Here is a 14,829-nt window from a genome sequence, read left to right as displayed (position 1 = left end):
GGGCACGACAGGTGTGGCGATACGTCAACGCAGGTGAGAGAAAAGACAGCAAACATGTGTTATTTGAACAGATGAAGCCTCCTGTTAAATACTGTCAGGGCGGGTTGCTGCTCATGAATGCACTATGACGTCACACACGCGTTGTACAACGTGTAGAATATTGTTTATTCACTAATTAGTTGTGCACATTTTAAGCTAGCTGAGCTCCAGTGGTTGAATGTACTCAAAAAACATAAATTATGAACATATAGAATAATTATTTTATCTGAAACGTGCCACTCTGTACAAAGAGTACTTTTACTTTTGGTACTATAAGTATATTTTGATGTCACTTTTTTATTTTTACGTATAAGTTCTATTAAAATGTAAAATTAGCATAAACTTTAAAGTTGAACCTGGCAGTGGAGGAAGAAGCAAAAAAGTACAATACAATAAATTTGTTCTTCAATACCAGATAAAATTAAACAAAAACAATAAAGCCTATAAAATGTGAAGGTGCGTCAAAAAAGTTAAAAGAACATAATTAAAAAAAGTTAAACATATGTGTTGGATACAAAGTATTAAACACAGTATTCGGCATTGTTAATGAAAATAAACTACTGCAATAAACTGCATTAATAGTTAATAGTTGTTAGATCTACTATAATGCATGATGTTGTAATATTAAGACATTTGCGTGTGAAAGCAGCATCAATAGCATGACAAACACAAATGGTAAACCTTGATTTTAGGGAATTTATTTGCCATTTCTGACACAGATTACACAATTGAATATTTCAGTTGATCATGTAAATTATATCTTCCATAGAGTAGCAGTGGCATGAAAATAAATATACATAAAAAATACAAAACCAAAAAATAATGCTTCCAAATATGGAAGAAAATGATCTAGAACTGTGTGTTAACATTATTATTATTATTATTTTCAGCAGGCTTGACACTTTCAACAGTGTGGAGACTCGTTTGAGTGAAGATCCTCTCTCAATAACTTAATGAACACCAGATCATACGTTACAACTAAAAGATATTTAATGATAATTATTCTTTTGGAGTTATCAAGATTTTATTGCACTTTCCAGAACCGTATTATGCAGAAGGCCAGTGGCTAAACACTGTTAGTGAAAAGCCAGCGGTGGCGCCACCTAGTGGTTCCTTCTTCAAGTCAATGAAGCACTTTTTCCTAAAGATAATTTTCTTGTCGAAAAAAAAAAGGAGCACAGGGTTTTAGGGAAAAGAGATATGTACATACAGTAAATATGGATCAGGCCGCCTTGGACAGGCACAAGACATTCACAGTTCTTCTCTACATGATGCATAAATACAAAAACATTTGTCATCACGAATTTGTCTGGAGTGTTTGCAATAAAACAGCAATCACTTGAATTTTAAAGGAGTTAGACATACAGTATGTTCCATCACTGATGTGGGCCTGTTATTGCTGGTTGAACTCCGTTTTGCAGTCTCCTTGATCAATAAGAGAAGTATTTCATAAACAGCAGTTACAGATTAACACAGTCACTGGTTGCAAATGGAAATAATATACAAACATAGAAATATATAGATAAAAGTTACATATGTTTGATTGCAAAACCAAAAAGGTTTGACTTCGAAGAAAGTTTTGCATGTATTAATAAGAGTTCTATTTCATTTTATATAGTATATATATATTTGTTTTGTTTTGCAATAAAATATAAGTAACTTTTTTTTAAATTCTACACAGTACCGTAAAACTTTGATCTTTTCTTTTGAGGAAAAACGGGTCAGAAAAAAAGTGTTTGTTAAAGCATACCACACCGTAACTGTTTGGTCCAAATATCACTATTAGTGTCGGATACTAAAAAAAGCCATTTTTCCTTCGTCCAAAGCCGAGATATGATATAAAACGTGTTAAGATATGAAGCAGTCTAACCCAAAAATCGCTGGTGCTTTAGAAGCAGAATGTTTCACTTTTCTTGACCCTTGTTTCCTCGAGTGCAATTGAGCATTCACATGAAAAAAACAATAACAATGCATTGTGAACTTCGAGACAAAAAAACAAAACAGTTTTGACATATGTAGACGGGTAATGAAGGCATCAACCTTTACGGCTATCGCCCTGGTCAAAAGTCCAAACAGGTGGAACGTTTTTTGTTGTTTTTTGCGGTTTCTGATGAAGCGAGCTCGCCAAACGCTGCTGCCTCCGCCGTCCAAACTGCCTTTGGAACCTCAGGCACTTCTCTTCTCGTCACTTCACCAGGAGCTGTGAGAGCCATGTTTGACCACCCCAGAGTGCATCCACTTGGCACACATGTTTTATAGTTTCGGGTGATCGAGGCAGAAGAGCAGGGCCAGTGGTGTTATAACAGGCCCCATCTGTACACGTTTCATGCACAAAATCCTTCAAGATCTGCCTCCCTGGTATTCATGTCTATTTTATCAGTTCAAATCGTCTTATCAGGCGCTGTTACGTCCCTGCAAAACGGGCCGCTCCGTCTAAGACTCTTAATCCAACGTGTATCCCGTTTCATGTGAGTTCCCAGGACACAAGGGCAGAGACGATGGCGCTCACATGAAGGAGTGATCCGCCGGAGGACCGTAAGAGAATCCCGGGAACGCGCCGGCTGCTTCCTTGACGCTGCTGCTGGTCATCGTCAGGGAGTCGCTGCACAGGGAGGAGGACACGGGCAGGTGGGTGAACTCGGGGTCGAAGTGCCGCAGGTCTGTGGGGCCGCTCTGTGAAAACACGCAGCAAGGACATGAATTAGACATGTGATCTAAAGACGACGAGATGTTTACCGTCATGCATCTTGGTCTTCTGATGATTTTGTAAGTTATCGATCATGCAAAAATGCCGTGGAACTACGCTGGTTACAGTGAAACAGTCTGCAGCAATTCTGACAATCTATCATTTTTAAGTAGAAATGGTAATAATTCACTTGTTTTAACTTCTCAAAGATCCATATTTTCTTGTTTTATTCCCTTCCTGTGACATTCAACATATTATATTATTGTTTTGGACTAATAGTCAGACAAAAATAAGACTTTTGAAGATGTCATCATGGGAACTGTGATGTGTTAGTTTCCACTGTTGGTTGCCATCTTCTGCACCAAACAATTAATTAATGAGTAATTGCTTGATTACTTGCAGCCTCATGTGATTGTTAATAGAATACTTTTGTTTTTAGAGGATTGGTTTGACTGACAAGTTGAAGTTACAAGAAACGACAGGCGTATTCCCTTATTTCTTGATCATAGACAAACTAATTGCTCGTGATTCTGAACTCACCACCGAGGGGATGAATGGAGGTGTGATCTTCTTGGCCATCAGGTCCTCCCAGTTGATGGGAGAGAAGAAGGAATGGAACTTGAGTTCAATCTGAAGGGGCAAAAGAAATTCCAGATCAACCAATAGACAAAAGCTTCATAGATCTCTTCCAGGTCTGTTAATGTGACGGGTGCTGTCGGGTCAGCCTTGTGCACTTACAAAGTCATCCTTCACTCCCAGCCTCTTGGTGCGATCCTTCTGCAGGAGACCCTCAAGCAGTTCCCGGCCTGCGTTCGACACATTGGGCTTGAGCACGGGGGACTTGTGCAGGATGTTGTTGTACATCTCAGCTGTGTTGCGACTGTAGAACGGGGGCTGTAAAGCAAAAAGACAACAAATTAAGTATGTTTGATGCGCGAGCAATTGTGGAAAAGTGGCACCAAGGAGGTGTGAAGCCATAGACTTTACTTACGAGTCCGTAGAGCATCTCGTAGAGCACCGATCCCAGACACCACCAGTCGACTGTGCGGTCGTACGCCTGCTTCTGGAGAACCTCAGGGGCCAAGTACTGAGAGGAACACAACAAGAAAGAGTCAACACTTGTCTGACAATTATAATCTGGATGTATGAGAGAGTACAGATTTGGTTTGTACCTCTGGCGTCCCGCAGAAGGTTGTCGTTGTACCATTTCCCGCCACGCCTTCTTTGCAGAGGCCAAAGTCTGTGAGGACAATGTGGCCCTGTGAGTCTAGCAGGATGTTTTCAGGCTTCAGGTCCCTGTGAAGAAGAGAAAAAGTTGTTTTAAAATGACTTTAAAAGTTACTCCTATAAACGAGTCAGCACAGGCAATGTCTATAACTGTCCACTAGGGGGCTCTGTAGGATGGCTTACCTGTACACGATGTGCAGAGAGTGCAGATAGCCAAGAGCACTTGCGATTTCGGCGGCGTAGAACCTGGCTCTGGGCTCCAGGAAGATCCTCTCCCTCTGGAGGTGGTAGAAGAGCTGAGAGAAAACACACAAACATCCGTCAGCATCAACTTCAACAAAGTACCTCGCGTATTCTGACCTGGTGTCTGAGATGTTGTGAGATCTTTAACTTACCTCTCCACCATTGACGTAGTCCAGAACAAAGTACAGCTTGTCGGTGGTCTGGAAGGAGTAGTGCAGCCCCACCAGGAAGGGATGCTTGATGTTCTTCATCAGCACACTGCGCTCCGCCATGATATGCTTTTGCTGCAAGGGAAACATAGAAGTAAGAATAATTCATCCATTTTTACACATTTTTCTATTACGAATCGAGGGTCGTGCGTCGCGATGGAACTCGATCATTCGTGAAAACGCACCTCTTTCTTCTTCATGATGATTTTCTTCTGCAGCACCTTGACGGCGTAGTATTGGGATGACTCCTTGTGCCGAGCCAGCAGAACCTGTTATAGAGCAAACATTTGCATCAGAGACGGCGTCGCAGCGGCGAGCAGATAGGAGAAGTTATTTATGCTGAAGAGAAGTCGACTCACCTTCCCAAAGCTGCCTTTACCGATGATTTTGAGGTAGTCAAAATCGCAGGGTTTGATCCTAACGAGGAGAAACGGATGATTAGTTAAACTGCGAGGTGCACATATGTTTTACATTTCTGGTAAAGTTTATAAGGCTACTTACTGAGTGTCCTCAGCCAGTGAACTCCGTGAATTTAGGAACATCTGAAAGATATGAAACAGGGAAATGTATGAGTGTGTTGCCTTTGGAAAAGAAAATGAGTCAAATTGCCAGTAAACGGTTAAACTTACGGTACTATCAGGAAGTTCATCATCATCATCTTCAACCTCCTTGTTTTGATTCTCATCAATCTTCAGGAAGTTGTTAACTTCAACACTGGAGGAAACAAAAACACGTTGACACGTTTTCAAATCAGCTATTAAATATTTAACATCATGACCCAGTTTTCTTGGATTCAATGTGGATGACGCAGTGAAAACCACAGGATCTACAGCAGTTTCTGTGACTCAAAAGCTGAATGGACGCTCCCTGCTGGGATGTGAATGACCGTCGGAAAAACATCCCGACGGGTCAAGGTTGGGACACGGGGCATCGGCATGCGACGGCCTAATGGGTCTGAGAAAAAGCTTAATCCTCTGACCCATAACGAGAGGTTTCAGAGGGCTCTGCAGGACTCAGCGGTCCACATCGGGTGCCCTTTGCTTCTGGAGCATCTGAAGGGGACGAATGTTTGTTTTTCTTCTTCTTTTTTTCCCTTTTTTTCCACAGCACAAGTCCTTGACCTGGGAGTTCAGGACGCCGTGATGGGACAAGCCACGTATCATGTAACCACTGAATTAGCGGTTTATCTTTGTCTCGGGAACAGAGGGGATTTGCCGGCAAAGGTGATTAGGCAGCGGAGAGGTTGCCAACAGGCTCGTCACGAAGGACTCTATCCTAGCACCTGGTTTCTTGGATCCAGATTACTCTTTTCACAGAAATGACCTGCTTGAAACTAAGGCGGCTGATTGGATTGGCCAGCGCACGGGCTGATGATGAATGGACTAATAATAAATGGGCTAATGATGAGACAGGAATACTGACGAACCAAAGGAAATCTAACAATATTGGACTTTTCATAGAAACACTCACTGTTGGCAGATGTGTGGGGTCGACACCAGCTTCTGGATGAAGTCATTCAACCCCATCTTCCTCTCCTTGATGAAAGCTGCAGAAGAGACAGAATAGAAATAAGATTTGAGCATTTAAGATGTTCATTTTTCCATCTAGAGAAGGAACAGCAGTGTAATATAAATATCCTGTTCTAGGGCAGGTTTGCGTGTTGGGATGGACCTCTAATGCTGCGGGCTTACGGGTTACGCAACCACACGGGTCAGACACCAACAGCGGGTTGCCAACAAAGCGATTCCCATCCCACATTCTCATCCCACATTTCTCTCATCTTTAGTGCCATTTCTACTAAATGTGTATAAAAGTGAGGTTAAATCAGTTGTTTGGCTAATCAACACATTAATTAAATCTGCTCCTCTTCACTGATGAGTTTCAGTGATGGATATGAATCGTGATATTGTTTTTTTTTTTTTTTTGCCGCTCACCGGTGAGGACGGTGACGATCCCCCTCATCTTGCAGTACGTCAGTTCACATCCAGCTTCGGTCATCGCCATGTTCTCCGATAAACAACCCGAGTAAAAACAACCAGCAAAGCTTCCGTACGGTCCTAATAACCGGTAGTTATCGCCGCGTCACGACCGTTAAAACAAAACAAAACAAAAATAGTCCCAGGAGAAGTCAACCGGCCGCGCGCTGCTTTCAATTGCCTCTGCCCACTCTGCGCGAGCCAGCCAGTTTATATATACGGAGCACGTGGTACTTTTTTTTTTTAAAGGTAACGCCCCTTTTTTTCTTTCCCCCGTCACCCGCGTAACCAAGGCAACTAGGTGACATCACGGGATTCCGCTGCAGCCCGATGCTGCCTGCAGGAGGCGGAGGATGACGAGGAGGGCTCACTGCAGGAGAGGAAGCACTCCCACCTCCTCCTCCTCCTCCTCCCTCCTCCTCCTCCCTCCTCTTCATCATTTTCTCTCAATGGAAAGTTCCTGACTGCAATCACCCATAAAAAGGATTAAAGTCAAGTCACTAAAACGGGGAGAAAACAAATGCAGGCACGTGAGCCAGTACCTGATACGCCTTTTTTATTTTTCTGGTAATAAATGTGCTCCCTGCAGTCGCTTTATTTTGAAAAGACATGGAGGAAAATCTCTGTCACGATTGCTGCATTTCAGCCTCCTCCACATACATGTTAGGAAATAACAAAAAAAAGACAACGCGCCAATTTAAATCCATGCATTTTCCATACATTTCCGTATATGCATTCTGAATTATTTGTTGATTTCAGTGGCTGGAGAGGTCGATGTTGACCTGGCGGTGGCACGGAAGAATTATGTAAATTCAGATAAAATCACAAATGACATCATGCTGGTCTAAGCCGAATGAGTCCCAGCTGTCACAGATGTGGTCCACTAACCCTGTAAGTTACATAACGCTGCCATAATGCAGATAGCTAAACTGCCTGGGGAGGAGAGTGAGCCACATAGTGAAGTTTCCTGTGAGAGTTGGACATTTTTAGATGGAGGTTATTTCATTTAATCCGCTGATTACAGTGTTGTCTGTTCACTCGCAGAGCAATCCTGGCATTTTAATGTGTTTTATCCACATTACTGTATATCTGTTTTACCCCTCTACAACTATTTAAAAGGCCAGACATTCTCAGCTTTGCTGCTTTAACTGAATTTCTCTGTGTTTTGGATCAATCGGTATAATAATCTTTAATCTCAGCCCTTATTGTTAGAAATGAAACTCTCCAGTTGCACACAAGACCAAGTAGTAATGTATTATTTATGAGTATGTGTACTTGATACTTTCATTTTGCTCATAATTGTTACGTTCTTTTACTTGAGTCTATGGGATGATAAATTATTGCAATTAAAAAAAACAACAACTTTTGCTCGTAATGTGATATTTTCACACTGGCGTTCATTTTCATTACCTATTAATCTGCTGAATATCATTTCAATTAATTGGATAATCCTTTTGTCTAGATTGAAAAATACAAAATAAATCCCTCAAGCCCAAGTCTTCCAATGTCCAATTTGCCAGTGAGCCTTCCGAAAACACAAAAATATGCAATTAATTATAGAATATTACAAAGAAAACTATAAAATCCTGCCAATTAAGAAGCTAATTTTGGGCTTTTTTGCCTTAAAAATCACTATTCGATTATTAAAAGTGGTAATAAATGGAGTGGTTGCTGCAGCTCTACGACTTCTACTGAAATAAAGGATCTGAGCACTTGTTGTTCAGTCCTCAGGGATTCATTCACCTATCGGAGGGGAACTCCTGGGTTTGGTCCCTGGTTGGGCATGTGATAGCGCTGCATAATTTAAAGGAAGTGAGGCGTCACAGGACTGGCTGTTCTGGTATCGGGGTAAAGAGGAAGTGGATTATCTGTGGGGTAGGCCCACGCGGAGGCGAGCTGGTCTGGAGCCAGCCGGCAGCGTGTCTTACATGGAAGGCACAGCTTCAGCTCCGTTTACTCACAGAAACCATTTGCATGACAGCGACACCTCTCACCAGGCTTTGTGCGAGGCCTTCTCCTCACCTCGTGTGCTCTGAATTATTCAGGTGCATCATCTCCCTCGCGTCTCTGGTAGCACGGCGCTTCGATTTGGGCGGTTTCCCCCGCGAACCGCGTCATGCCTCTGAGTTTCATTTGCATCGTTTCTGTTGTGATGGAACAGAAAGTCAGGTGCTTTTGAGCCAAAACCAGCTGCCTGAAAAAGAGATTTCCCCTTTTTGTTTTTCTCCCCTTGTTTTTATGAGTAAGAGTTGTGTTGACGATAAAGAAGATCTGTCCTGTAGAAGGTTTCAGATCGCTACTAATGAACTGATTCATAGATGGTGTCTCTTTCAGTTCCATGTCTCTCTTGTCTTTACACCCTTGCCGTCCGTCGCTCTGTCCAACCGTGTGATTGATGCCGAGCAAGCAGCACTTTGTCGCGTGTCACCTGACCACAGAGCCGGTGAAAGCCATCGATCATGGGCGACCACTTGTGCCACATCACCGGCTCCTTCTGGGGGCTGCAGGTTTGGTGCATTCAGCCTCTCTTCTTGCATTCGAGTCACAGAGCTAAGCATCTGATTTTCTAAAATGAAATCCCTGAGGGATCTTTTGAAAAACCCTGAATGAACCGCTGTCTTTGAAGTATTGCTGAGTATAAACTTTTTGGTCATGTGAGGGCAGCGGACTCATGTTGTGATCGCAGTGACATCATCACTTTTTATGGTCCCAGTGAAACAATAGTTAGAGTGTCTTTCTGTTTCAAATGTTTTAGGACTCTAGGGTGTTTCCAAAAAAACTCAACGTCACGATGCATGCTCAGTAGTCACATCGCAGGCCGTGCCATGTCTATAAATGAACTCAAACACGTCATACTGTTTTGGAAAACGTGATTTCCATGATTAATGTTTCACATGAAACATTGCAGGCAAACGTTTAATTAAGAAAATAATCACATAATTCTGTTTTGCGTTTCTCCAGTTAAAGAACAGATTAGAATAGACTTTTTTTAGGACCTTTTCATGAGGATTAATATAAGTAGCGATTGGGAAATTACTAGTGAATAACTGTAGCCACTTGAAAGACTTGTAACCATCTGGAGGAGATATGTCTGTAATACGATAAAAATGTTCATTCAACGCGTCGTAGCAACTAGTTATTAATACAAAGTAGCTGCTCTAACCCTGTAAATCTCCCCACTAATAAAGGATTATTATCTTATGAATCTTGAGCAAAATATGTCTCAATGAATCTGAATGAATTTTCTAGATTTTGGTTCCTTTTGTCTAAATTGAGCAGGGAGATTTTCAGCTCCCACCCTCATGAGAACAGGAGGTGCAACATGGGAAACGGCTACAAACAATCTTTGTTTTTGTGCATTGGATGTTATTTTCTCACTCAGGCGGTCGAAAAAAGTCGTTCAGGATTCTGGAAATACCTTCAGAAAGATCGTCAGGTATTTTTATTTGTTATAAAATCAGATGTTTGTGACCCAAATGTAATGTGTGAGAAGTGTGTGTGTGAGTGTGTGTGTATGTGTGTGTGTGTGTGTGTGTGTGTGTGTGTGTGTGGGAGGCAGCAGAAGGTGGATGAATGAGTCATACAGGCACAAACAGGTCCTCACTGACCATCTCCAGGGCCGAACAGGAAGGCTGTCGGCTAATGAGGATGGAGGATCTCTAATTGCGATGTGGGTCTCGTTGACCATCACCCCGACAGACGACTGCGGACCGGAGAAGGTGGCGGTCCGGTTCCCACGGCGTCGCAGTGCAGCTTCGAGCCCCAGCGAGTGGGAGCACATTTTGGCTCGTGGAAGCAGAGTTTGAATTACATGTTTTAGTCTTTTCGTTTCCCTCCTGACTGCTTTCCCAGGCACAAGATGAGACGTGTGTTTTTTTTTTTCCATTCTCCACAGGGCTGCTCATACGCCTGCTTCATCAGATAAAAAGAAAGGCAAGAAATATTTGCAAACTGCTGCCAAATTATTACTAATGAAGCATTACTTTAATTTGCTGCCTATTTCCAACCGCAAAGCCTCTTTTAACTATATTAATGTGACTCCTATTACTGCTGGAATCACGACCATGATGTAGTCTGGTATCTTCTCCAGGCCAACGTTATAGCTCTGCTCTTTTACCACTCTGCTGCTGTATATAAATCTATACTGCAGGTTTCCTGTGCATGAATGAAACTACAACAGTTCAGTAAAAAAAAGAAGACCGAGAAGCCATTTCCATTCAGAGCACCATTCACTAACTGCACCCTCCCATGCAGGCCAAACGGCATGAGGACAGCGGTGACTTCCGTTGTTGAATACAGTTCCCGTTTCGCTGACCATGGCCTGCATCGTGCTAATATGGGGAAAAGGCCATTTAAACTCTATGCAGTGAGCCTGCTTGTTGCCCTCTGTTGCAGCCTAAATAAAGCAAACACACGAGTTATTAATGTGATCCAGTGTTGACAGCCTCGCAAAGCCAGCGTGGACCTCATGAGGTCCCCGTCGCCGCTGTGAGATACTGATCTGCAAAACATCCGCTGAGAATCAGCCGAGTGAACTAATGATGTGTGCGAAGCGACTTAGATGATGACATTGAGCGGCGCCGAATTCGACCCCGTCGCTAATCCGTCGCCTCGCACGACTTGCATCTCGTCAACGGCGACTAAAACAAGACGCGGATGAACGAGACATGAGGTCTCGCTTCAAAGTCATTCACTGTGATTTCACTGTGGAGATCTTTAGAGGAGTTCCTCCAACAGCTGGTGTGTTTTTTTTGTGTAAGGGCAGATCCTAATGAGTTGGTCGGAGTCTGATCCAATCACCTGCATAGCAATCTAGGTCTACGCCCCCTCACGGTGCCCCTAATCCACACAAATACCTGCTCAGATTTCCCAGACCACAATAAGCAAAGTTTATACGCTGGCTTTGTTCAGAGTGGAGGCTAAATACGTAAATCTGTCCACGTCTAACGCCCTGAAGCACCAACAACAATGCAAATGACACTTTCAGGTTCGGTGACAGCCTTAAAGGAATAGTTATTTGCTTTTTAAAAGAGAGATGAGGCGATCGATACCATTCTCAATGTGCAGTACATTGGTTAGCTCCATTAACAAATGGAAACGGAAAGTACCAAACATCTCGAAACAAAGAAGTGAGTTATGTTACCTTGGTGAGGTTACCGTGCAACCAGCAAACCTGTTAGAGAGCTTTAGTGCTGCTGGGAGGATTGTTTTCTGACCTTTGGATGGCGACGCTCGCTGTTTTAGCTGTTTTTGGATACTTATGCTAAGCTAAGCTAACCGTTTTTGGCTTTATATTTACCCTACAGACATGAGAGGAGTTTAAATGTTCTCATCTAACTCAAAAATATATTGCTTCAAGGTTTAGTGGCTGGAAAAGGGCAAATGTACATAGAAATGTTTTTGTGATTGTCAGCCCTCGCCTCATCCGTATCCCTCGACACTGAAATCATGCGATCTTTCAGCCCCGGGTACAACGTTAAGGCTCAGCAGTGGCTTTTATCTTCTCCGTTGACAAACGAGATGGGGAGCAGGGTTGCTGCAGGGAGGGAGGGAGGGTGGGAGGGAGAGTCTCCTTGCTTTACAACCTTACAAAATGAACCAGACAAAGCGTGCAACAACAGACCGACGAGTGCTCGAGGTCGCCTTTTGAATTTTTTGGCACGCAGTTGTTTTTGTTGCCAAAACAACGGCAATCAAAGCAGCGGCGGTGATGTCGAAGCAAGCAGAGGAGTCATGCAGTAAAGAGGAGAGGGCTGAACAGTAATAAACAGGCTTAAAGATGCAACAGTCACATGACTGAATAGGCAAAAACAAATATTTTCGATGTTTGAGCTGTTGGCTCGAGACCAGAATGTTAAACCCACAGACGAGGGAAAGTTGCACGTCTCAAGGTGCATCCTCCTCTGCTCTGCTGCTGCTCTGCTGCACATTTATCCGCCAGACAGTGAATTAAAGGGACGCCTACCTATGAAGGATTTCTTGCCGGTCTTCATGTCCCACAAAGTGTTTGATTATCTTTGCTATCGGCTGCAGAGTCTCTGGTGAAACGAGGGTCTGTCTGCTGCAGAGCGTCCAGGTGATGGAGTGCATGAGAGAGACGTGGTCCTCCTGTAAATATCGCTCCCTCGCTGTCTCCTTTTTTTTTCAGTCTGTCTCACTGCAGCTCCGGTCCAAAAAGGCAAATAACTTTCCCCCTGCTGCACTTCCCCTCTTCCCTCCGCCTGTTTCTTCCTCTTATTGCCCTGGCTGCGCTGCTAACCAAATAGCTGAAACCAAAGATCTGTGACGCACCTGCTTCTCCCTCCTCTATACACCCCCCACCCACCACCTTCATCTCTTCTTTCATCTACCTGGAGAGCCTCGAACAAAACAAAAGCAGGAGTCTGGTTACGGCTCCCGTGAGTGTCAAGGGGGGGGGGGGACCATGTCTCCATGACACGGGAACCACCTGAGGACTACATGGAGGCAGAGTGCGGGGGTTCGTCAATCTGCTTTTTAATCGGCGATGCACAAGTGATGTGTCGGCCGGCTCGTCAGCCTCCTCTACCTCCGTCATTCACGGCCCCCGAGGAGCTCGGAGGGTGGAAGCATCCGCATAGTCACTCTCACTGACGGCCCTGAACGCTTTGTTGGCCGTCCGCCGTGGGCTTGTAGGCCATCACGTACAATGAGTGCTCTAGATGAATAGCGAGGTCGGCATCACTGATGAGTCGGGCTGTTTGTCGCACTGAATTATGGTTTTGCTCTGGAAGGCCGAGCGGAGTATAATCATACCGTTTTTAATGGACTTAGATGGTAGGATGTGGTAAATCTGTTACTTAAGCTCACAACCTGTAAACACAGCCTCGGTGTTGATGAATCAATATTGACGGCCTCAACAAAATCATTATAATTATGAAGAAATTGGTAGGATGTGTTTATTTGAGCGAAGAAATGCATAGAATTTATGTAAGAACGCAGTAACCGTGATGTCACCCACTGGTTCGTGGACTATGGTTTCGAAGCCTTGAGTTCAGCCTGGCCGTCGATTGTTTAGTGAGAATGATTATAACCTATTTAGTGGACTCATTATCCCACAATTCATCTTGAAAAGTAGTGTACAACCGGAAAAATGAGACAAGAGAAGAGATGATGCAAGTATGAGGCACTCCAGCATCGGCTTCACTTGACCCTTTTATACTGATTCTTTGTTAAACAAGTTTTTGATCCGGGTTGAGACTTCCGCATATTATACAGATGGGTAAGAAATTAAAAATAAAAGTGTATTGCCGATTTGAAGAAGTGCTTCATGCATATTTGTGAGCCGGCTTCATTTTGCCTTTGATATTGAGTTTAAGCTTCTGATGCACAGATGCCTGCCCTGCTGCTGAACTCCAAACTTCACAGCAAACAGCTAACGAGCATTATTTAAATTTTGAGAACCACGAGAGGTCAGAGGGAGTTTATAAATGTGAACATTTAAATGAGCTGTGGAAGAGAACCTTCCTCTTTCACTTTCACTGGGTCGTCTTGTATCTGCAGCCCCGTGTTGATTGAAGCAGCGTCGCCAACAAACATATTTTTGCAGCCTGCTCATCACCTTAAACAACGCCGCACGACGCGGTCCGCTGGCAAAGGAACATAAATACAGGGTGATATCATGTAACTTGAGGAAAGTGCAGGGATTTTCTGTTTTTGATGTGGTCGAAGTGCAGGAATAATACGTGACGCCGCTCTGACTGGACGGATTTGCATGTAATTTAAATTAGGGCAGAGTGTGAGAATGAGGCAGAAACAGGCTGATATGTTGATCCAGGCATGTGATTGTTTGTCACTGACAATCGTTGTCTTTGTTTTTAGGAGTTTAATTGTTTTCTTGACTCTTCCTGTCAGACAAAAACACTAAAAATACATATATTTTTAGTTATTTGACTGCTTAACTTCACCCCAGTGAACTGTGATGGACTTCATGAATGAAAGTTGACACTATTGTTAAGATTCAAGCTAAATCTACATGAATAATACAACAGCAAAGTAACTGGTTAATGTGGAATCATGCTGTAATGATTATTTTGGTTTCACATTTTGGGAAAAGTCACTTTTTTGTACTTCCTTGCTGAGAGTTGGATCTCTCTCATAGCTGAAGCCAGGGTGGGGGGGTTAGCTTAGCTTAGCATAAAGACTGGAAATGGAGGAAAACAGCTAGCCTGGATCGGTCCAAAGGCAACAAAATCTGCCTACCATTTGGGGATACCCCAAATAAATCTACATAATACTTTGTCTTGTTTCAAATGGTTCCTTAACTCTTAAGCCACTGTGTGTTTTTATGAAGCACAACTCTCCCTGGAAAAACCCCTGGTGAATGCATGTGCTGATTGCAGCCCGCTGTCTCCTCCAGATCTGCTGCTGTGGAAGTCTGCGGACGGGAAGGGCGAACGGCCGGTGAGCGAGGAGGCCGAGGGATTGGGAT

General features: G+C 43.4%; 1 protein-coding gene across 1 annotated transcript; it reads right to left on the bottom strand.

Moving 5' to 3' along the window:
- Nucleotides 1-718: 718 nt before the first annotated feature.
- Nucleotides 719-6,557, bottom strand: LOC311028001 (serine/threonine-protein kinase Sgk1). Its single transcript, XM_084032251.1, has 13 exons — nt 6,339-6,557; nt 5,875-5,950; nt 5,034-5,118; nt 4,906-4,946; nt 4,764-4,821; nt 4,590-4,673; nt 4,348-4,479; nt 4,136-4,248; nt 3,898-4,021; nt 3,717-3,812; nt 3,464-3,619; nt 3,266-3,355; nt 719-2,712 (listed from the first exon to the last, which is right to left on the bottom strand). Exons 1-13 carry the CDS (start codon nt 6,406-6,408, stop codon nt 2,545-2,547), a joined length of 1,293 nt encoding a protein of 430 aa, XP_083888377.1. The 5' UTR covers nt 6,409-6,557; the 3' UTR covers nt 719-2,544.
- Nucleotides 6,558-14,829: the final 8,272 nt, after the last annotated feature.

This window comes from Eutrigla gurnardus, assembly GCF_963514095.1.
Source record: "Eutrigla gurnardus genome assembly, chromosome: 17".
Classification (NCBI taxonomy): Eukaryota; Metazoa; Chordata; class Actinopteri; order Perciformes; family Triglidae; genus Eutrigla; species Eutrigla gurnardus.
The sequence above is the reverse complement of the archived record's forward strand: the minus strand, read 5'-3'. Positions and strand labels throughout refer to the sequence as shown.

Excerpts from the sequence above, each read along its gene's own strand:
- LOC311028001 (XM_084032251.1), bottom strand. The coding sequence starts at position 6,408 with ATGGCGATGACCGAAGCTGGATGTGAACTGACGTACTGCAAGATGAGG. Across the intron at positions 5,119-5,874 it reads ACCCCACACATCTGCCAACA|TGTTGAAGTTAACAACTTCC; the intron begins GTGAGTGTTTCT and ends TGTTTCCTCCAG. Across the intron at positions 4,022-4,135 it reads TCTCTGCACATCGTGTACAG|GGACCTGAAGCCTGAAAACA; the intron begins GTAAGCCATCCT and ends TCTTCTTCACAG.